Below are 24,840 nucleotides of genomic sequence, written 5' to 3'. Positions count from 1 at the left end.
ACGGAAAATTTCCGGACAACCTTCTTGTTTAATTTTTAATTTAAATATGATACATAAACAAATTAACTTGATCTATAAAGAAAATGCTATTTTATTTTACAAAGTGTGTACGATCGTGTCATTGACTTTCTTCTTGATTTATTTTACTTTTAATAATCGTTTTAATAAATTTTCATCTTGTCCGAAAACTTTCTGTCGGTAGTGTATTTTTGAATAACTTTTGAATTTTTAATTTCGAATCGCTCAAAAATCAACAATTTGGAAAGTTTCCTAGCGTTTCAAGCTCGAAAAAACAAAAAATTCCAGATATGGCCTGCAGATCATCTGCTTTTAAAATTCCCTTCAATAAACTCAAGAAAGTGTTTATCCTCGAATTTTAATAGAGTGACGATGAAATTGCTAGCTAATTAAGACACAGCTTGAAAATTACACAACTCCTTTGATCTTGAGAGTTATTTGCTATTTAGCATCAATAACTTCTCAAGGATATACAGCAGACAGGAATATCCTATTGACAGTTTAATTGCTTGTTACTCAGCTATCGAGCTTTTGAACGACTCATGTTTCATTGACATGGTGGAAGTGAAAATAGAGCTCAAACATTGCGCAGTGAGATATTTAGCACTCAGACCCACTAAAGACAGACAGAACAGTGGAATGATTTAATTTCGGGGATACTGTTGATAATTAGATTAAAGTTTGTTACTACACTGAGAGACAATTTTATTCACAGTGAATAAAAACGCGTATTTGGATTTTTAATTTTAGTACTACTTGTCAATAAAAATTAATTACATATAAATATCATTTGTTTTGCAGTGAATAAAATTTTATTATATTTTATTATATTTTTATTTTATTATTATATTTTATTAGTATTTAATAAAATTTTATTCGGTACCAATATGTGTTTATTAAAACCACCGCCAGTCTCGCTTTAACGGCAGCCATCTTTAATACTAAAGTCAAGGCGTAAAATTCGGAGTTATTGTTTATTAATAGTGGATAAAAATTAAAATAATTATTAAACAGTGAAGAGTGTCTATTAAACAATGGATGTCCTATTAAAATAAAGGGATTTAGATGCATTGTGGCCAATTTTTAAACGCAAATAAAAATTAAAATTTGTTTAAGTAATTCAATGTATATATGTGTATATTTATAACCTGCCTGTGGTTAGCCTTATTTGATTTTTAACTTTAATATCATCACAAGTGCGAGTGGTACCACTGTTATTTCATGTAGAGATTTTCAAAAAAAGAAAAGTTAATTAAACATAATAAATTCTAATTATTGTTTTATAAATATTCATAACACTAAAGTTAGCCGTCAGCTGTCAATTCAAAAAATTTTTTTAACAAATCAATCACAATAAAAAAATGTTTCTAAAAATTTTCACTTGTAATTTTTATTAATTTTCACATGTAGAACTTTTTGGTCATATTTTTTTTTATAATAATTTAATTGCTATAAAATTAAAAAAAAATTTTTAATATCTGTCAACTTCAGTGTCATAAATATTCACCTTTAAAAATTAACAAAAAAATTTCTATGTATTTTCATTATAAAATTCCATTTCCTGATTTACATTTTTTAATTAGGATCTATGGATAATTGTCAATAGTTTGATATTATTTGATGATAATAGATAGATTTTTTATAAATTTTTTATAAAATTTGTTTATGTATAAATAAAAACGTATTACACACTAATGAATGCGTATTAAATACTAATAATCGTTTATTAAATATTAATAAATACGTATTAAATACTAATAAAATCTCAAAACTGGTCCAAATAAAAATTTTATTTGTATTTAATACATTTTTTATTTGCGCATGAGCCAAATACGTGTTTTACTAAATACAAATAAGCGTTTATTATATTAGTATTTAATAAAACTGTTTCTCAGTGTACTCATTACAATTCAAAGATAATAACTAATTGCGTTTGGATTAATTTTAAACATCAGCTATTTAATTTTATGTTTTATTTTTTTTTTATTTTTTGAGAAGCAATAGATCTTGTAGAAGACAAAAAAAAATTCTGAAGTTGATTGATTAGGCTAAAAAAAAAAAAAAGGGTATTCAACAAAGCGTATTTAAAATAAGGAATAATTTTATTTACCAGCTTAGGGAAGGACAAAAAAAAAGAAAAGCTAAATTGAGTTGGTGAAAAGTGTTGTCTGTACTCTTTAATAGAAGTTGAAGCAGAAATAAAATAATACAAATAGAAGAATAAAAGTTTAAAGAACGAACTTTAAAACGAGCAAAGGAGAGTACGGATGAAGAATCAAGATGATTTTATAGATCTATATCTCTTTTTTTTCTTTAGTTTTTATTTCTTCTCTGTCTTGGGATGGCTTTTTATTACCCGAGGATTTTATTCCGGGTCCTCATTGGCGAAACTTTTGAATTGAATCTTTGAGAAATGGCGCTCGCGGTTTGAGAATAAACTTTCAATGCGATTCATTCTTAGTCGCTGATATCATTAAGCGATTGATCTCCCTGAAAAACTTTTCAACCAGGTCGTATGATACAGACAATATGGAAAATTTTTTACTTTCATCTTGAAATATCGAACAAAGGACTTTGAACCTTTAAAGTGTTCAATTATATTGAATAAATCTTTAGCCTCTCAAAAAAATTCATGGAGATTTTCATGAAAATTTCCATGAGAAAGTACGGAGTGATATAAGAATCCATAAAATTTAATGTAGGAATGTATGGATTTATATAAAAATCCAGAAAACTGTAAGCATATGAATTCCTATATAAAAATCCACCTAGAAAGGTATAAGTACACACTGATACACGGAAAAAAATTAGGAAAACGGTTGACCCTAAAGGCCATCCCTGCAACTTCCCGCTAATTCCGTTAATACCTGGCCGCTTTTTTGAGCTCTTCAAGCTCAAAAGTACAATCTGTGTGTTGTTTTAAGCTCTCCTAGCTCAAAAAGATACCTTTTCTATGCTTTTGAGCTATTTGAGCTCAAAAGTCTGATAGAAGTTTCATAGAACACTATTTTTTGAATGTTCATACCGCAATAACTTTTGAATGAATGAACCGATTTTTACGCGGTTGGCGGCAGTAGTTTTTTAAGGTAGTACCTCCGCGACAATCCAGATCAAAAATTTTGACTCGCTATCCATGTTATACGTATCGACAGAGCTAAGGTTGTAGGTTAAGATTTTTTAACGTTACTGTACTCGTCACTACTATATTCTCTATACATATACACACACACTACGGTTTCAGTGACTAGCGGCTGTTTTTTGTACCCCCTCTCCTAAAAATAATCCTCTAAAAGTGAAATTGATTTTAATTAATCTTGAAAACTACATGGTAAAAAATTTTCATTTTTTTTTTAATTGTTCGAAATATCATATTCTTCAATCTACTAGTTTTTTGATAAAGTCTTGAAATTCTTTCGATGGAAAAAATTAAAAATACTGTCATTTTCCCACGCTTCTCCTATGTTACATGTACAAAAATGTCATTTTCAATTGCAATTATCTCGAGCTTGGTGTGGTAAATCGTCTTCAAATTTTAACAGCATATGTATTATGTATTTAATGACTTATATTCAAAGTTTCGAGGATTTCTTGAAATATTGCTTTCATAACCGTACTACCTTAAGCCTTATAAATAATTTTTAAGTTTTAATTGGTCAAACTAGAAATTTCGGAGTAACTCTGAAAAAACACTTTTTTCGGTTTTCTTTCGTTCACGATATCTCTCGAACGAATCAACCGATTTTGACCGGATTAGCGGCGATCGACGTGGTTTTTTAAGGTTGAAAGCTGATTAGTTTTTGGAATCGATCGGTTAGTCCGAATCGGTTCAAATTAACAGGAAATCTAAGTTTGGCGAAGCCCTTTCGAATGGCACCAACCGCGATGAAATCGGTTCAACCGTTCAAAAGTTATAAGAGGTTTACATACTTACACACACACACACACACACACACACACACACACACACACACACACACACACACACCACACACACGCACGCACACACACGCACACACACACACACGCACACACGCACGCACACACACACGCACGCACGCACGCACACACACACACACGCACACGCACGCACACACACACACACACACACACACACACACATACATACATACAGACATAGTGACACCCTCGCGGGAATAGTCAGGAAAGCTTCCTAGGACCTCAAAACGTCGAGATCTGATGAAAACTCGATTTTCGAAAAACGGGGTAAAACCAATAACTTCCCGATTTTTGAAAATTTTCAATTTTCTTAGCAGGAAGTTAAAAAAATATTGTTAAAATGACTATCCAACGTATCCTCAAATGACGTTTCCTTAAAATAACAATCCGGATTTCTAATTTAGGGATTCATTTGTTTCACTTAAAAGCATACAGAGAATAGCTCTTGTAAATATATGTAGTTTCGTCAAAACAGGCAACTGTTTCATTAACGTGAGGATCTGTATAGTTGAATTAACTAAATGTAACGCTAAAATAATGATATAGATCGTCATTTTGATGATCCGCTGTATAGCTGAATTGGCTATACAGCGTATATCTCTAAGAAAAATGACTATACGGCGTTTAGTCAGAGTAACGATACGTATGCTTATTCTAACAATATTTTTTTCTCCGTGTAGAAATTTTCTTTAAAAATTACCGTTAAGTTCACGGTAATTATGAGACGAATGGCACGAGCTAATCATTTATCGGTAAGTGATATAATTGCATGCCTTAAGCGCGATCGCGAGAAGGCATAGCTCTACTGGGGCCTAAAAATAAGTTTCCGATCTCGTCAAGAAAAATTATATTTTTAATCTATAATCTTCGTAAAAATGTTTAAAAAAAATACACTGGTGGCAAGAAGGATGATTACTAAACTAAATAAAAACACTGCTTAGTATATTAATTATCAATTTTAGTGAAAAAAACCCGTTTTTTTTATTTATAGTGGAAATAACTGTCAAAATATGCTGGTGTGGTCAAGATAACTAAAAATATATACAATTATAGGACTCATTTTTTTTTCAGCCCTGTCATTAAACTTTAATGAAGAACCCTATTCAATATCAAAGCTTGATTATATACGTGACTGAATAAAGTAGTCAGTACTTGTCTCGGATAGCTTAACTGGTAGAGCCCTTGGCGCGTAACCGAGAGATCTGGGTTCGATTCCCAGTCTGGGCTGTCTGATTATTTTTTCAATTACGGAAAAATTCCCACTGAGTAGGTCCCCCCCTTTCCCCTATCCGTTCTTTCCCAACTCCCTTAAAAATTTGCTTTAATATCGCATGATATTGCTTCGTTTAGTTGTAATTAAAACATTTTGATTGGCACTCACACCGAATTTTCCCATTTTTGTCGGCCATATGTTTATTTTTTTAGTAAACAGAGTTCTCACAGTGACTCTGCGACCGAGACAACGTATATATGCATACCAACTTGTAAGTAGTTGATATAACGGAACACGCGAGGGCATTTCATTTGCATCATGAATAATTGCTGTACGCGGGAAATTAAAAATAAATAAACAAATATTTAATTTTATGTAAAACATAAGCGCTTCAGGCATGCACATTTGGATTTTCCAAACTTTATCCATATATATTTTTATTATCTGGCTTATGGCAGTATGTGTAATTACACAGAAAGAAAAATTTCTTGACTGGAGAACAAAATTCTTGGCTCAAGAAAATTTTCGGGTGCCTGAAGGAAGACCGAAGTTGTGTTGGCCGAAGTAAAAATTTTTCTTTAAATTCTATTCTTGGTGGAAGTAATTCTTTCTTAATTCAAATTATCATAAATACTTGATACAATAAATTTTTATATTTGATCAAGAATTTTAGATACTTTAGGGAAGCAGCGCCACCTACTTCAGCTAAGAAAAAAATTTTCTCACCTTGAGAAAATTTTTCTCTTGAATATTTCATACTCATTTTATATTATTTTAGCGTGCAATTATACATATTGAATGAAAAAAAATGATTCAATATTATTTGATCTTCCCATTTGACATGTTAATAAATAAAAATATTAATGAAAATTTACTTCTATCGAGATATTTAATTTTCTGGAGCAAGAGAGAAATTTTCTCAAGACAAGAAAATTTACTTCCATCAAGAACTAAATTTTTTGGAGCAAGAGGCTGAATTTTCTCAAAACAACAAGATGTTCTTGACTTAAATAAATTTTCTTGGATCAAGATATATATTTCTTAAAGGAAGAGAATTAATTTAGTCGAAATAAGTGAAATTTCTTGTGTCAAAAAAAAATTTTTTTTCGCTCAAGAAAATAAGTTGGAAGAAAAATATTTTCTTGACTCAAGTGAACCTTTTTTTCTGTGTACATATAGCTATGTATAATTATATGAAACTATATGTAATTAATTATATTAATTTCTTTTGCTGAATTTCTGTAGAAACTAGCATGCAAATTCAATTGAAGAGCATATAGGAGTTCATCTAAAAACACTATGTGAAAATCTAAGGTGGTTTTCCATATGAATTTCTTTAATGGCATCCCAAATATTTTCTAACACATAACTACAGGAAACCATATCCTAACTATCCGTAGAACCGAAAAAATAACGGGATGTCGTGTCATTTCATCGTGGAAAATAAGGTTATGTATGTTCATACATCAAATATGAATATGTAGTGGTAAATTGTATAGACGGGTGTATGTAAGGCGACAGCATCTGGCTAGAGGGATGAAATACCGCGCAAGCTAGTGGTTTAAGAGAGATCATACGTCATGCCACTGTCAAGTGACATTATTTTCGTATCTCCTGTCCTCTCCTTTCGCAATACCACAGTACATATAGGATGAACATATAGAAACATGTATTTATGTGTCGACTAAAAGAGCCGTCTGCTATTTTTCTCTATACCTTTAACCTAATATTTTTTCCGATAATCTCGTGTTCGACGACGATTTATATTTCTACAAGACACCTTTTGTGTTATACTCCGACAGATCCAGGAATTATTGTTGTATTCCGCTGTTCGGGTATTGTTTTTTTCAGACAGATGCTTTACTTTGTATTGGGTGTAGAAAAGCTTCTGAGTTATTGCTTCCGAAAAAATTATTTAAATTTCATTCATGAATACTTCTATTTTTTTAGAAATCCAGGCGTGTTAACTTATAGATGGTATGGACTATTCACTTATAAAATGGATAAATAAGTTATAATTCTATGATACGGTAGCAAGAAAAATGGAAATTAGAAAAATTACCTTTGAGGTTTATCACGTCATAAGTAGCTTAGCTCTGAAGTACTCAACGCTTGCAGTCTTATTTACTACTACGATAAAGTGAAATATGGAGGAATGATAACGTGTCAATGGCGTGCAATAAACAACTTCTGCTGTTCCTGTTAAAGAACAATTTATTAAGGTAAAAGACCCAATACCGGAACGATTTGACAATTATTATTTTATATTTTATCTTGTACTCAATCAAATTAAACAAACTTTTCTTTATTAGAAACCTCAATCTTTTTTTTTACATAATAAAATATGAATGAAACTTTAAATTATATTGGAAATATTGAAAAAAAATGTTAATGATGTCAATAGTCTTAGATTTCTGACTTATCAAGGTCTCTTAATGGTTTTGCTAAGAAATCACTCGATGATCTTAACCTCGTAGAAACCTAATGGAAATACTTTTCACTAAAATTTTTTTTTTATGTATTAATACAAATACTAAGAATTCGATGCAATTAATTGATAATACAAAATAGACCCTATTGTTATTTAAAATTTACTGTTCGTCTATTGGTACACCCGCAATGAGCTAATACCCAGTATCGGAACAGTCAGCCATATTGATATTATTTATTGACATTTACGATATACTGTGTTGATTGTTTACATCAAGCACAACAACAAAAATTTTTGTGAAATAACATTTAATACAGAAAGTAATTTTATTATAAAAATTGTTTCAAATATTCGTAAATTTTAACTTGAAGAACAAAAGCAAATTTCTGTTTTGAAATTTTTTTTTTTACATAAGTGTCGTCAAGTATAACCTCGAATCGTTTATTTCTTTTTTTTTTTGATTTTTACTAAAAATTTATTTGATTTTTTAATATTAAATAATTATTGTTAGTTTCACTATGCATACATGTCATTTGAGTTCTGAATTAACTGCTTAATTTTTTATAGGTAGTAAGATGCCGAAAGTTAAGTCGAAGATAACATTTTATAAATTAGTTTTATAAATTCAGAAAAATTCACATAAAGTATTATGATTTGTTAATTAATTATTTAATTAATCCAGCCTAACGAAAAGCGGACTCTTTAGATTAAAAAAATTAGTTCTATTTATTGTTCCGGTATTGGGTCAACCATATTCCGGTATTGGGACTAGGCATTTAAGGTGTTCCGATACTGGGTCTTTTAGACTTTTTCAAAAAACATGTTTTTTTTAATATTAAATTTGACAAAATTGATAAATTTAATTATTTTCGTGTAACTACATGTTTATTCTATATGATTGGATGAATTATTATTACTAATGAACCATTTGAATATTTTCTAAGTAATAAAAACCAGTCATGTACCCTTCGTCGTTCCGGTATTGGGTCTTTTACCTTAATATATTTATGTTTGTCACTATTTTTGCCGAAGGCAACACTGCATTATATGTACGATCCACTCCAACCTGTAACAATTTTAGTTGAGGAAAAAACCATCAGCGCCATCTCAAACTTTTTTACTACAATGCGTGGTATTTGGCGACCCAACAACAGCAGTACTGAAAACGTTGTTAGTTCATTATTGCTTATTATTTTATTTTAATTTTTAAAAATTAGTGACGAGTTTCGGAATAAACAAATTATAAATATTTATAATTTTTAAAGCTCCCCGTCAGCCTCCTCTCTTTTAGATATTGTTTAAATCATCACCAGATAATAGGGTGTTCAAATTTATAACCTCCAAACTAACAGATTCATTATATTTTGTACCAAAAAAGACTTTGCATTAATCAAACGACGGTAATTAAAAAACGAATTAATTTTAAACGGCATTAAAAATATTCACGCATGGAAATAAAAAGTTAGTTTGGTAAATTTAGTGCGCGTAATATTTTAAATTCGTTATTAACTTTTATTAGATTATTGCTCAAATGGGATAAATGTTGACTCTAAACATGCGATAAATGATATTTCAATCATCAAAACTTGGACTGTTATGAAAAATAACAATAACTCAATAGCTGAAGCTTTGAAAAACCTTTTTGAAAGTTAATTATGCCACAATGTTGATACAAGTGTCTATTCGACAGAAAATAGAACAGAAGTAGATCATTATTATCTTTTTGAAACAATAATGATTTGAGCCTGGAAGTTAATCAAAGTAAATTGTATTATTTATAACTATAATTTAATAATAATGAAAAAAATTATTTTCATTCACCGAGCGAAAGAATGCAAATCCATGTGACCCAACTTTAAATTCCGGATGCTTCTCCGCAACCAATGGCTGATAGAAGGAACGGAAATCGAATAACATTTCAAGGCGAACATGTATTTTAAAGCAAAGGGAAAACCCCTTTGCTTTCTTCAACCACTCGACGAACCGCCAAACCTCTCGAGTATCCTCTTCACCCCTCTACCTCGGAACTCACTCAAATCCTCTCAACGGGAACTCATCGGCAGCCATTTAACCATCCAGCAACCAGCCAACCGATCTTGCAGCCTCCTCTCTTCAGCCCATTCACATTAGCGAGGGTTACATGCCAGTCTAACGACTCTCATCCTCGATCGAAGTGTCTTCTGAACCCTTCACCCTTCACCCTGCGCCCTTCATCATATTATGCGAGGTATGTTAACCTACCAATGGCTTAAGTGCTCGCATCAAGAGGCCAGAGTCTAGAGGTTAGATCCTACATAAGAAGGCTTAAAGGCTTTGAGGTTAAGAATTTTAGAGTTCGCATTAGAAATTCCGATTCTATGCCTCTTGACTATAATTATCCTTCCAATTTTATTGAACTGCCATTTGACATTTTAGAAATTTGTGAGGGTAAAGAGCTTTTCGTACTAAGCTTAAGTGGCTTAGATCGCGAATTTGTGGTGTTCAATGCATTAATATGCTTTAATAATGTTCGAAAATGTTATACTCGGTTAGATGATAATAAAGTATAATTTAATTTATGGAGATAGTAATATATTGGGTATAAAGAGGAAATTGATATGCTACTTTGCTTACACAAAAAAAAATGTATTTCGACGGTCTAATTAGCAATTTGTCTAACTCCTTATTTTTTAAAGGGTGATTTTTTAACATTTTGATGTAGCCATAATCGAATTATAAATTATTTGAATGATTCAAACCTAAATATTATATCTCTATTAGATAATAATGATATTAAATGGTTTTTTAAAGTGATAATAAATTTTGAACTAATTGTTTTTTTCGTACAAATAGAAAATTCTCTAAAATGGAGTTAGACAATTTGCTAATTAGAACGTCGATTTATCCTGCAGGAATACAAAGTATAACTAAGCGAGTATTTTTACAGTGAGAATACGTATTTTGGCTGTGCGTACAATTTGCTTGTAGGTTGCTTTGTGATTATCCGAAGTTTTTACGCGCTGGTAATTATACGGAACGATTAAAACCCGACTGGTTCGTGTTCTGCACCAGACTCAGTCGTGTGCGCACCAGAGTGAGTCGTGTTCTGCACCAGACTCAGTCGGGTGATGCACCAGAATCTATGCAAAGTAACCCACACACAACTGAGTCTGGTACAGAATACAAACCAGTCGGGTTTTAATCTTTCCGTGTACTTGGTTAAACTCGAATTTTTCATCAAGTATAATTTAATCAATAAATTGATAAATATTGAGGGACTAAGTGGCATCAGTGGGAAATTTTTATTAATAAAAGTATTGGAACAAGACGATGATTTAATGAAATTATAATTAATTATGTCGCCACTTAAATAATTTAAGAGAAAACTTATCAATTAGTATAAAATTACACACGAAGCTTTAGAATAATTGGATTGCAATCCACCCGAATTGGATATATTTTTTAAATTTATTAAACTACATCCTTCTACTCGACAAAGTTAATAACACTTGACAAAAAATAATATTATTGTGCTGCTAATAAAATATTATTTAAATAAACTTGAACATCTAGGATAAAAAATAGAACGGGTGATGGTATTTAAAAGTTATTAGAAGCTAAAGTCCTGACGATTCATTTTTCAAAATTTTTTCACCCGCGAAATTATTAAAATTCCCTAAAATATTGTCAGTACCTTTGATAAAAAATAATCTTTGGAACTTAGAGATATATTTATCAGATCAGAGTTATCTGTAAGCTGAAAAGATATTTCGATGTAATTTACTGAATAATTACTTTCAGGAAAATAAATAAATTAGTAAACAGGACTCGGAAATAAATTGACCGATTTAGCTGATCTTGAAAATTTATATTCGGTATCCGCTCGTAAAATTTGTCCACTTTATTCCATTGAGATCAGTTGAGAATCGTCGCCGCGATTTATTTGGAACAAAGCGCTATTTCACATACTTGCATATGTTACATTTGTCGACAATTCATTTTTCTGCTCGACAAAATGAAACCTTTCTGAAGTTCATCTTAATTCTAACATATGATCGGCTCTAATAAATTTTTAGAGAAATTGTAATAATACTTTTCCCCAAAATTTAACTAAATTCGACCGATGGCGGAGATATCGGCTGGGTAGGGTATTTTACGCTCGCCCTTTTAATATATAATAAAATTAACCCGGAAACCCCTCAGGCTGGGTTAGTGCACATTTGGACGCCAGGTAATTTTTATGCAAAAATTACCAAAAATAATAAAAATTCCAGGGGCCGCGCCGGACGATCAATTAACGATTTAAACTAATGCGAATGAAAAGGTAAATCTTAAAGTAACTAAAGTCAAGGTCAAGACAGAATTTACAATTAGAAATAATAAATAATTAATTATAAAATAATACTTTATATTAACGAATTGAACTAGGAAGATGAGTCATAGGAAAAGAATCCGGGAATTAACTTACATAAAATAAATCATTGTTTAATCGGTAAATCTTAATAACAATAAATTATTTATTTATAAACGGTATTACTTAAAACTAAATCTACTTTCCAAATAACAAATTAAATCCTTTATGGAACAAATATAATAGATTTCAAACAATTAAACCAATATAAACGATAATTTTAGATATTAGCCTTTCAATTTTATTTACGAACGTAATAATGATTAATGTAAGTGTAGTACTGTGATTAGTAATTGCTGGCCATTTCGGGGACCCACACGAGGCTTTCGGGATAGGTACAAGTATTCCCTCAAAATAACCCTTACTCGCTACGGGATCGACCCGATAAATCGATAGTGAATTTAGTTAAACAATAAAGGATAAATTATCTAAGCCAGGAGACAGCGGTGCGCGGATATTAATCGATCTCAACTTGTGAGTACTCACCAAAAAGGAAACTCAACCCAAGGCACCAAATCCACACTCCTTACAATTGCGGAGGTCCCGCGTGTATACCTCACACCAAGCGGGCCACCGCGTGTCTGCTCAATTTTTGTCACCGTAAACCGTTCGAGGCCTCGTGTTCGACAACAAGGGCCTCTCTAGCCATTTTCCCTAATTCAATGAACTCTGCTCGCGATCGATATTGTAGGGCCTCACCCGTGCGAGTAAAGGCTATGATTTATCACTCATTGTAAAATTAGGTACTATATGACAATGATTTACGGCAATGCACACAAATAATAATAATAATAATAATAAATTATAAATAATTCATTATAAATGTCTGAAATAAAGATAAAATTAATTCTTAAATTAATAACCATAATATTAGAAATTTCAAATATAAATAATACTAATAATATTAAATTCAATAAATAAATTACTGAATAAATATAAAATAATAAATTCAGAGACACACCGAGTGTGGATCTGTTGCCAAATTTAGGTGCAGGGAGGGACGCACACAGGGAATAAAAACCCTGTGACAAAATTTACCTGAATATTTCTTTATTATCGAATCAACAATTTGATACATTTCTCGAAATAAATAATTTTCTTAAAAATATTATTTATTACAACAATAAATCGTAGTTTCCTAAAGATCGGACTTCGGAGCTTTTAGAACATATGAAAAATTATCTTCATGCAATTACTTCTTGACTTATGGCCTGTAGAAGTTTCACGTAAGCTTTCCTTTAGAAATCGATAACCTGCCTTAAAATCGACTCAGAAATCTCAACAAAGAACGAAATTAACCAGAAATTATTGATTTATTGTCTAGTTTTCTTTTTGGAAAAATTTTTACCAAAATTTCTGTTATAGTTTAGAAAAAACTGTATGTTTTAATTTTTTACAAGCTCACTCTCAATAAAAATCTGATCTTTTACTACTGCACTAATTTTTTTCAAATTTAATTTCATTATTTTTAAGTATTTTCGAGGTTAATTAAAACTCGTGGTATTTTATATTATTCGTGGTTTGGGAGGCTTTGGAATCGTAAGTACAATAACCTTTTGTCCCTGAGAGCTCAGAATCCCACTGGGATCTGTACTGTGAGCAAACTTCAATAGACATCTGGCTTCGAGAGCTTTTTTTTTTCCTTAGCAAATATTTTTTTGTTCTATTGGTTTTTCCTAGCACGGTGTAGTGTTTTCATACTTTTTCGTTACTCAATTGCACTCGACTCGAGAACTTTGCAAACTACATTCGTGCAGAACTCATACTACATAAAATTTATAAATTTCATCGTCCAGTACTTATCACTAGTGTAAGTAGATTTTTAAACTTTAATTCAGACTCAACTGTTGCGTTACGATTTTTAGAGTCTTTAAGCTTTGTTATCTTTTGAAACTAATTAACTGTGATCTTAATAAGAATGAAATTTTTTGTAGCACGTGCAGAGAATACATACACTATTTACAGTGCTGTAAAAAATTTGTTGGAATCGGTGTAGTGTAAATGATTCGATGTAAAAATTTTTAACACGGACGGTGTGAAAATCGCACTTAGTGTAATGTTAAATTTGAACGGTGTGAACCCTAAATTTTATACCATCAAGCGTGTAAATGTATTTTCTGAAAATTTCTCATTAATTAATAAAACTTGTTTGTTTAGTTTCAGGCTTGTACGATATTAGATTATAAATATAAACATGGAAAAATAAATATTTAAAAGTATGTTTTTTTTTCAATATTATTATATTTTACGAAGTAAAATAAAAGTTTTTATGATTAAATTTGATATCGTTGGAAAAGTTTTGACCTTAGAGTTGTGTCTTTTCATGGTTTCATATCATTCTCACCATTAGTCAATTTATCATGATAAGTATTTAGGCTGCATTCGAAAATGCTCTATTTCTAGATACATAATTAAGAAATGACCTTGTATCTTGTGAACTATTGACATTTTTAAAGATATAAGCTCATCCCGATGTTACACTCATCAAGACCTTTCATTTAAGTACCCACATCATTTTTAGTAGATTTTATAAAAATCTAACTATTGCAGCCGTCCTCATGGCGCAAGTTTGAAAAAATTTAGTCGTTTTCTGACTTAGTTTGTCGAGCTGAGTCAGAAAATGTATATAGTTCAAAAGTTTATATATGTATGTATTTATACGATATAACGCGGCTTGTCAGCACGATAGCGTTTTCAATTTATAACCGATTCTTCTCAAACTCAACATGCTTTATCTATCGATCAAGACCAAGGTTAAGTTCGAAGATGAGCTTAATCGGGCGAGTAATTTGGAAATGACAGGATTTTGAAATTTTGAAAATCGTAAAAATTGATGTTTTTACTACTTAAACTTGATATAATTACTGATCGAGACAAGATATCAAAATTCGGTAAAATGCATCGTAAAGCTCTTTTAATAAGCTTCAATTTCCACTACTCAGAAGTGGTAATAGCCTCAATATTACTCCTTTTAGAGTTCGTTTAATAAAACAGTTTTACTGTTGCAGCCGTTTTAGAATTATTGTCTGCATCATAGCTTAATCATGATGTAAATTCAATAATTACGATAATGATTAGTCTTTCGTGTAATGTTTTCAGGTAATTCGTAAAATATGTCACAAATTAGTTCTATATATTGTTTTCTTCAATTAAAATTTTATCCGGTTTCAAACATCTGATTGATTTGCAAATTGTTGTTCCTAAGCAGTTATTTAAAATTTGGTCATTTATAATTCAAATTTTATAATCTTTGCAATTCTTTGAGAAACTTTTTCTTCAAAAGTTAATTTTTTTTCCAAAATTTGTTCTAAATGTTTTAAATTTATTATTGAATTTTGTTTCTAATTCATAAATTAAGTTATACATTATTAGTGTTGTTATATTATTTTATTAAAAATCAATTTTCTTTATTTGAAAAATCTACTTCCATTTCGGCTGCCGAATGGCCTTTTTTTTTATATATTTTTATATATATTATATATATGTATATATGAAATATATATCAAAATGCATGTGGGTATTTAAATGAAAGCTCTTGATGAGTGTAACATCGGGATGAGCTTATATCTTCAAAAACGTCAATAGTTAAGAAAGTACAGTGCAATTTAACAAAAGTTATTATTTAATAGAGCAAAATTTTATTTATTTATAGTTCACAAGTCACGGCAGTCACATAGTGACTGCAAGGTTACTAGCAATAGTTATTAAATTTGCAAAGTTATAAATAATAATACGGTATAGAGTAAAACAGTAAATTACACCGTGTTAAATTTACACGAGTGAAAATTTCACACGGAGGAAATTTTACACCGACTTTTCACACTTACACGACGGTGTAAAAGTCTCTGGGTCCAACTTTTACACCGAAATTTTTTACAGTGTAGGCTTATTTTACCAATAATGTGTCCTATACTTAAACAATTGATTTAAGCTTTTCTAAGTTCATTTTTTCGACTTGGGTCTAGGCGCTCTTTTAGCTTGAAAAACTTTTTTTTTTTATTTTTAAACTTTGAATATATTTACAAAAATTGACAAAAAAAAGTTTCCACACCCTTCTCGCATTCTTCACGTAATATTTTTTTTTCCTTGAAAATTTGCTCTCATTGATTCTTAACGTAGTTCCAGCGTGGTATAGTATAGTCAGAGCATTTACTATGGACAAAAATTTAGAAGTCTCGGCACACAGACGTTTACACATACAATTACATATTGTTAGTCTAGTGATCTGGCAACGTTGCTCTTGAAAATCGTGAAAGATTTGAATTTCCCGCTTTTTATGCTACACTATTTCAGGGAGCGTTGCGCACGGCGTTGCCGAATCACCATAAATTGCTCAATGAGCAGGTTAGAAATGGATCGAAAATTATTTTTTTTTAATTATTATATTTTGATAACAAAACGGTGAGGTGCTACTTTTATTTTTGTAACTTATTCTAAAAACATTTTTCAACACTCTCCTAATTTTTTTTCCAATTCTGTCGAGGGAATTTTTTAATATAATAAAAGGTCCGGTTGGAGAGACCAGACATTTTACATACTTTAAATGGAACATGACCCTCAAAATCGCGAACTTTGACCTTAAATATCTCGCGATCTAAACGGTCAAAAATTATGAAATTATAGGAATTTATAAATAAAGCTATTCTGAATCCGTAAAAAAAAATTCAGCCGAATCTGTCGAAAAATGGTTTCATGCTGGAACTACCTTAAGTAATCTGTCTATGGGGACTTCGAATTTAGAAGTTCTTTTCGGACTCACAAAAATTTTCAAAATGAAGTTATAAGAAAGAAAGCTAAAAAAAAAATTTTTTTTTTCAATTAAAGAAAAAAATATAAATCAGAAAAACACCACTTCGAAAAAGTTTGAGGATTTGCAGAAAATGTCAAAGTTTCATATGATAAAAAAGAAATCAAAAATGGGAACCACCGAGAAATTTTTGATTTTTCTTAAAAATTGAAAAAATAATGCTTAAGATAGGTTCGAACAATTTGTTTGTATTTTTTTTTCAAAAAGTACATTTAAAAAAAAATTTAAAAAAAAAAACGTCCCAATACGTTAAATTTTGAAAAAGTAATAGCTATTTTTTTTTTTTCAAAAATTCATAACTTTTTTTTTAATTAAAAAAAAAATCATGTTTTTGAATTACCAATCAAATCTTCAGCAAGTAAGGAAAGAAATAAGAAATAATCAACTTTATTAATTGCATTTTTAAAGTAATTAATATTAAGCGTGTACTTAAAATTTCAAAAATTTTTTTCATATTTGACACGGGTGATATGAAAAACATTGAAAACGCCCGCAATAAGTCTCACTAAAACGACTATTGTGCATGCTCAATGTTATAATGGCTTAAATACTAAATATGCTGTGGAGTAACTACAAAACAACTTTCAGCGCATGAGATAAAATTTAAAAGCTGCTTTTCAAACTCTGACAGGGATTGTTAGTAGTTTTTGTTGTACGGGCTTTTGAAGTTTGCCGTTGAAGTAAAACGTTGTTAGTTGGATCCTTTCAAGTCCTCTTTATTTAATGGAAGTAAAATTGTCCCAAGTATCATTTTGGGTTAAAGTGAACGCAGAATATTTATTTTATCGACATTTAATTTATTGATCATTTGACTTTGTGAAAATATTAATGATAATAAAGCTACTAATTCATTTTGATACCGCAAAAATTTTGCCAAAATTGCAAATGTCCTGTGTCGCGATTAACGAGGCAATAAATTGAAAATTAACGGAGAAGGGAATTTATGAATAAAAAAGAATATAAGATAAGAGATAAAAGAGTTGGCAAGCAACCTATTGGATGTCTTTTTTCTATCTCGGTTGCTGATTGTCTTTTAGGTTTGTTTATATTGCCATAAAGAGTTTTCCAGGTGGACGGAAAATTAAGCCACACGGTAGAATTTAATGTTGCGCAAGCTTATAGGTACTAAGGATTGCGAAAGCCAAAATATACGCTTCGGTAAATTTACCGTTTCCTTCCTATCTTTATCGGACTTGAAGCTTTCACGCTCCAGCGGATACACTATTATAACATATGTTTTCGTTATTTCTTACTCTGGTTATTTTTCATAACATTCGTTCGATGAACTTTCAAGCTCAGCTCATCATTGTTTCAAAAAGATAATAATGATCTACTTCTGTTCTATTTCTTGTCGAATGGACACTTGTATCAATATTGTGGCATAATTAACTTTCAAAAAGAATTTTTAAAGCTTCAGCTATTGAGTTATTGTTATTTTTCATAACAGTCCAAGTTTTGATGATTGAAATATCATTTATCGCATGTTTAGAGTCAACATTTATCCCATTTGAGCAACAGTCTAATAAAAGTTAATGATGAGTTTAAAATATTACGTGCACTAAATTTACCAAACTAACTTTTTATTTCCATGCGTGGATATTTTTAATGCCGTCTAAAATTAATTGGTTTTTTAATTACCATCGTTTGATTGATGCAAAGTCTTTTTTGGTACAAAATATAATGAATCTGTTAGTTTGGAGGTTATAAATTTGAACACCCTATTACCTGATGATGATTTAAACACTGTCTAAAAGAGTGGAGGCTGACGGAGAGCTTTAAAAATTTTCAATATTTATAATTTATTTATTCCGAAACTCGTCACTAATTTTTAAAAACTAAAATAAAATAATAGGCAACTGTGAACTAACAACGTTTTCAGTACTGCTGTTGTTGGGTCGCCAAATACCACGCATTGTAGTAAAAAAGTTTGAGATGGCGCTGATGGTTTTTTCCTCGACTAAAATTACTACAAGTTGGAGTGTATCTTACAAATAATGCAGTGTCATCTTCGGCAAAAATAGTGACAAACCTAAATATATTAATAAATTGTTCTGTAACAGGAACAGCAAAAGTTGTTTATTACACACCATTGGCAAGTTATCACGCCTCCATATTTCACTTTATCGTAGTAGTAAATAAGACTGCAAGCGTTGAGTACTTCAGAGATATGGTATTATTATTATTATTATAATTATTATTATAGACCGGATAGCTCAAATGGTAGAGTAGCCGACATGTCTTCGGAAGGTTCTGGATTCGAATCCCAGTCCGAGCTAACTAATAATTTTTTCTCGCATATTCTATAAACTCACATTAAGATGATCCTCTCCACATTCCTTTCTCAATCCTTTCCTACCAATATCCTGTTACGTGAATGTGGAACGCTTCACGTAATAATTACCGTAACTCCTATTCTTTCCTGCATCACAGCATTATTTATATTTGTATTATAATATTCCATTACCTAATTATTATTATCCAAGCTACTTATGACGTGATAACCTCAAAGGTAATTTTTCTAATTTCCATTTTTCTTGCTACCATATCACAGAATTATAACTTATTCATCGACTTTTATAAACCTTTTGTGCTTCGAAAAGTTTCAGAAGCGTAAAATTTAGCGTTTGATATTAAAAGTTAATTTCAGGACCTTACCTTCGAGACCGCCGACGTAGACATGAGAGGGATCAAAAGATATCGTGCCATTTGAAGTCTCGAAAAGAACCGCGTCATGGAAGAGCGTCTTGTCTCTCTTCAAGCGCATTTTAAATATCCTGTCAAAGAAAATTTATTTATTATTAACAAGCTTGAATGGAAATGGTTTTAATCAGAGCTCCTGTGTTATGAAATTTATTCTCGTCCTTAATATTAAAACCAACTTTAGGGGATTATCAACCGCTTGTTGTAATGACTTATAATTAAAAGAAAAAAAAATAATTAAATAATTACTTATAGAGTATTTAAAAATTTTTTTTTTAATTATTGGCGCCTATTTTTCTTGTTATATCCGCACACAGTCTAAAAAAAACTAGTAACATGATTGCTTGATCCCATTTTAACTTGATTAAGTGGCGCCATAGTTTTAACGTGAGAGAAATAAGAAAAGTTATTTTGTTTTTGTGCGTGTGTATCATTGTGAATTTTAATAAAAATGCATTTAAAAAAAAACTACGTAAGCTAGACTATTGATATGAAATACGGCAGAAGTTAATCGAATTCTGGAACTAATAAAAAAAGCCCGGTCTCGATACATCTATTTTTTCGGGAGTTCTCGTGTTTACATACAAAATCAGCGTACAGGCATCTGGACGTCCACGTAAAATTTTTTTCAAAACATTTTTTTTTTTCAAAGTAGCAGCATAAAATAATTTTTTGTCATATCAACCGCGAAAGTTGGATTTTCGAGCAACATACAGAGGGCGCAAAGAATACGATTTCTGACAATCTATAGTTTAGTTAATTTACCTCGCACTAGTATCGAAAAGTAACTTCTCTCTCTCTCTCTATCTGTCTCTACATTTCTGCACGACTACTAAAATACGCTATAGATGAGTCGAATTATATTTTAATTCGGCAAACGTCCGCTGGGTGGAGTAAAAGTCGCAAAAGAAATCTTAGCGACAGTCGAATCTTGTAAGCGACTTCAACATATACGTACATTTAATCCGTCGCTATTTAATCTTGTGTGACATAATTATTGTTCCTTTAAATAAAATAAACAGTAATTGAACATTCTTGACTGTTCTTTCAAATCCAACTTCCGCAATTGATATGATAAAAAATTATGTTCGATATTTTATGCTCAAAGGTAGGGACCCTGACAAACTTGAAGTGAAGGCACACGTTTGAGGCTATAGATACATTCTCATCAAGACTTCGTACTATATCCGGACTCGCTAAGCTAGATATATCTATCGGCTATTCTCGACAAGTCAACTTTTAAGTTAATAAAAATATAATTGTTTTGATTTATAATTGAAAAAACTTACAGAAATCAATTACTGTATCATTGAATAATAACTTGCGCATATTACTAATAATAAATATACGGATTTTGTATTACAACAATTCGAAAAGTCTGTTCAAGTACTGGTCCCATTTTTATAAGTACACTGATAGAAGGGTATATTTGTATTAAAAAATATTTGTTAATAGTTAACAAATCATTTATTAGAGACCACTTTTTAGTATTAAACAAATATGTCTTAGTATTTAATATGATTTATTTGTATTTAATAAATCTGATATTCATTTATTAAATATTAATAAATCTTTTTAAATACTAAGAAATATTTGTCAAGGACTAAAAATTGGTCTCTAATAAATGATTTGTTAAATATTAACAAATATTTTTAACTATAAACAAATCCTTCTATTAGTGTATTCAAGTACAGGGTACTTTACCTTATTATTGTATAAGTGCAATATGGTTATGATAGAGGCACTTGAAGATCACTAAATTGCTTGACCTTGAGAAGTCGGGAGTAAAACACTGCCTCAACCGCTTCACGTTATGAGGCGTGCAATATTTCCATCTTAATTTTGTCGCAATATTTAGTTATCAGGCAGCTATATGAATTATATTTTCTTAATCACATAAATTTTGAATAGTCATAAAGTTCTCAGTAAATGCAATCTATTAATCCGGACAATTAACGCTAATTGCGGATAATATCGGATTGCCGGGAAATGTTACAAGAGAGTAATTCCGTGTCGTTGACAGTAATGCGGACAATGACTAGTAGCCTCAACTGCCTGTACAAATTATTCCCAGGTAATAAAGCTCAGTCCTTGCATACTACATATAATACTCAATGCGATATGATTGACGTATGTATCTATCGTAATATCTCGGTGGATATTGAGTCTGACGTTACAATGCAAATTTACCCTGGACCGCAAAGTGCTATACCTTCTCTAACTCTCTTCGGCATTATCATCGTCCTCATCCGCACTACACTTCTCATCAAGGTACCAATCAATCAATCTTCCTATCACGCTCATGGATTTTTCTATGACAGTTTATTTTTATTGTTTCGTTAGTGATATTAATTACTCTGCAACTTTTTTTTGATATACTTATGTTTTCTGTTTTCAATTAACTTTGTTCCGTTTCCGATGTGCTGACCTTTTTTTTTTTGTAAATTGATTAAAAATATTGCACGCTGTGACTTTGAAGTTTTTTTGTGCAGCATGAAAAATAATATAGAAAGGCATTAAAGGGTGATTTAATTGGAAATTTGTCGAGCAAAGTTTACATACGAAGGCTTCGGTCATTAAATTTGTAATGAAAAAAAGTTAAATTTAATAGAAGCGCGTGATTTTAATCTGGTCTTTTTTTAAATAAGAAAATTTGTTAACAACTCTTTGTAGTTCTCTCGAGAGATTAGTTTTCAACGAAATAAATTGTGAGAAAGGATTTTTTATTTTCCACAAGAAAAATTGCAATTATAACCGAAAATACAAGTCGGAATTTTCGTCCGAGAATCGAACCCAAAACTCTTAATTGGTAGCCAGAGACTCTCCCTCTACGCTATCCGAGGTAAACTACTACAAATGTCCTTCAGCATTTACATCAACTCGGAGTCTAGCGCTGTGCACGGCCAACACTCACACTAATTGAAAAACATTCCAATTAAACTATTGTAAAATTTGTTACTTCTGTTGAAAGATACAGAGGCAGCACTGGAAATGTTTAAAGTGAATACAAGAATAATAATATTTTTTTGTTACACTCGCTTCAAAAGTTCAACTTTTGAGTGCTGGGTGGCGTCCGAAAAGATACTCATTTCTAGAGACTCTACCATACCGTATTTTTTCCGCGGCCTAGGCCGCAAAGTTTACTTCCCCCTTTTTTCCGTACTGTCCTTGTGCAATCGGATAAAATTTAGAACGAAATAAATCAAATTCTAGTGTATCAATCGATGATTTTAAATAGATTTATACTTAGTTACTATTGAGTGGCGCTAATTATTTCTCTGCTGGCAATTTATTATTGAAGCGGACTTAAAGTTAAAGGTTAAAATTACGCCCGTTCTCGTACATTCCCGCCACGAACCTCAAGTTCATATCACAACATCGTCGTTGTCAGAAAATCGCCACTTTGCGGCCATATGACATAAAATTATTATTTTTTCAGTGTGGTATTTCTACATTTTTTATAATTTATTTGTGAATAATTATTAAAAGAATTTTAATTAGATCAGAAATTGTGGAATGTCTTATGATTACATTAAGAAAAAAAAAATACTTTTACTCAATTAACAATTTCTTGGTTCAAAAAATTCGATGACGATCAAATATTCTATTATTATTAATTATTAATTTCTGAAGAGAAGAGCATCAATATTTATTTTTGGATAATAGATAAACAAGAGAATAGCTTTATTTAAATTAAGTAAAAATTATTTCAATCAATTTAAAAAATTCTTGAGCTAAGAATATATATTCTTGAAAATTTTCAAGAACATGAATTCTTGTGTCAAGAAAATTTTCTTAATAAAAGTATTTTTTTTTTCTCAGTGTACAGTCATTTTCACGCTAATTTTTAAAGAAAATTTCTTTCTGTATACAGAAAAGTAATTTTTTCTTTTTTTAGCTTTACATCAACAAACAGCAAGCTACCATCGAATTCAAAAAAATTTTTTCAGGATAAATAGAATGAAAAGCAAGAACTTAAAATCAAAAACAATGTTCCATTTTTTCATAGAAAAACTTTTTCACTGCATCGTCGATCAAAATCAATACTATTATACAAACACGCACCGTAAAAAAAGTATCAATCACTTAAATTATAGATTAAAAAAAGAAAAAAGGATCGACATGGCCTTGTAATAAAACCGACTAGTTGCATTCACGGTAAATTCGGAGGTTGTTATTTTACTAGCGAACCAGTGTACTCTAGAGTAAATATTTATATTGAATAGAATGGAATTGAATTGAATTGAATTTTGTTACTCGTATGAAGTACAGGCGAGAGTTATACCAGCCAGTAATACTGTAATACTAGTGGCTAGAGTTTTCCCAGCGAGCAGACGTGCAAAAAGATAGAGCCCAAGTGGACGAATTTATATTACATTGCAAAGTCGAGAAAAATCTATCAATGCGCTCTATTTAGTTCAATTTACACTCTAAAAATTTGTTTTCTCAGAAACTTTTTTTCATACAGGTGATGATTGCTTTTTAATTGGATTTTATGGAGATTATAATTCACGTTTTATGGATCTCAGCGGAGGATTCGAGGATGAAAGGTGTATGAAGGCTTTAAATTTACATGAATCTTATAAGTCAATCCACGTACCTGTCAAAAGCATTGACATGTAAATTCAGCGTAGAACCGACTTCTTTTCCAATACCAGAAAAGTCGCGACGTGATCGGTCACGGTGACGCTTCAGCGCTGCGGTGTCGTAAAAAGCTCCTGTGTAGTGACGTATGTATGTTGACTTTTTTATTTCTGTAAATATATTAAATGTTTCGTTAGTTTTTTTATTTTTTATTATTACTATTTTATATACTTACAACTTTTAAAAAACTTAAAAATGGCGCATAATATTTTTAGTAAATATTTTTTTTTTTAGTTTGCATAGATTTTATAAAATGTCTGAGACGATTATCATGTTTTATTAGTAAAAAAAGTAGTTAAATAGATTAAAGTGAAAATCAATGTCAGAAAAATTGTAAATGGACGCATAATACCTTATTGGATTACATATGGACTGATTAAATTTTTCGATATAGCCATGAAGAATTTTTATAAGAGATAAAATATAATTATTTGAACGGAATTTTTAAATAAATAATTTTGAATGTCGAAATTAATTAATCGAAAAATAGATTTTTTCTTAGCGGAAATTAAATAAATTTATATTGTTTGATATAATAGAGTGTTTTATTATTTACAATATTTTCGAGGACTTTTAACTGAGAGAATTTCGAATTTACAATTGGGGAGAGTAGATGGAAACAATATTTTTTATTTGTTTCCCGAGTAAAAATGAAATTATTATTTTTTACGGAAAAATAA

The 24,840-nt window shown here is 30.5% G+C and overlaps 1 protein-coding gene and 1 long non-coding RNA gene across 5 annotated transcripts in view; one reads left to right on the top strand and one right to left on the bottom strand.

Annotated features, from left to right (window-relative positions):
* The window catches only part of LOC123262848 (disintegrin and metalloproteinase domain-containing protein 10-like), a 110,398-nt gene that overhangs the window by 65,787 nt on the left and 19,771 nt on the right, over positions 1-24,840 (bottom strand). For all 4 annotated transcript variants that reach the window (XM_044725322.1, XM_044725320.1, XM_044725321.1 and 1 more), the window contains 2 exons: positions 24,117-24,270; positions 19,472-19,590 (listed from right to left, as the gene is read on the bottom strand). In XM_044725322.1, the coding sequence (XP_044581257.1) occupies positions 19,472-19,590; positions 24,117-24,270 (273 nt within the window). The remainder of the gene's footprint in view (positions 1-19,471; positions 19,591-24,116; positions 24,271-24,840) is intronic.
* LOC123262849 lies at positions 18,714-19,556 on the top strand. The gene is made up of 3 exons (XR_006509042.1): positions 18,714-18,986; positions 19,300-19,325; positions 19,464-19,556. It is a non-coding gene; the product is annotated as an uncharacterized LOC123262849 (long non-coding RNA).

Source organism: Cotesia glomerata, linkage group LG4 (assembly GCF_020080835.1).
Source record: "Cotesia glomerata isolate CgM1 linkage group LG4, MPM_Cglom_v2.3, whole genome shotgun sequence".
NCBI classification, from domain to species: domain Eukaryota; kingdom Metazoa; phylum Arthropoda; class Insecta; order Hymenoptera; family Braconidae; genus Cotesia; species Cotesia glomerata.
Note: the sequence above shows the minus strand (reverse complement) of the source record. Positions and strands in the feature narration are given on the sequence as shown.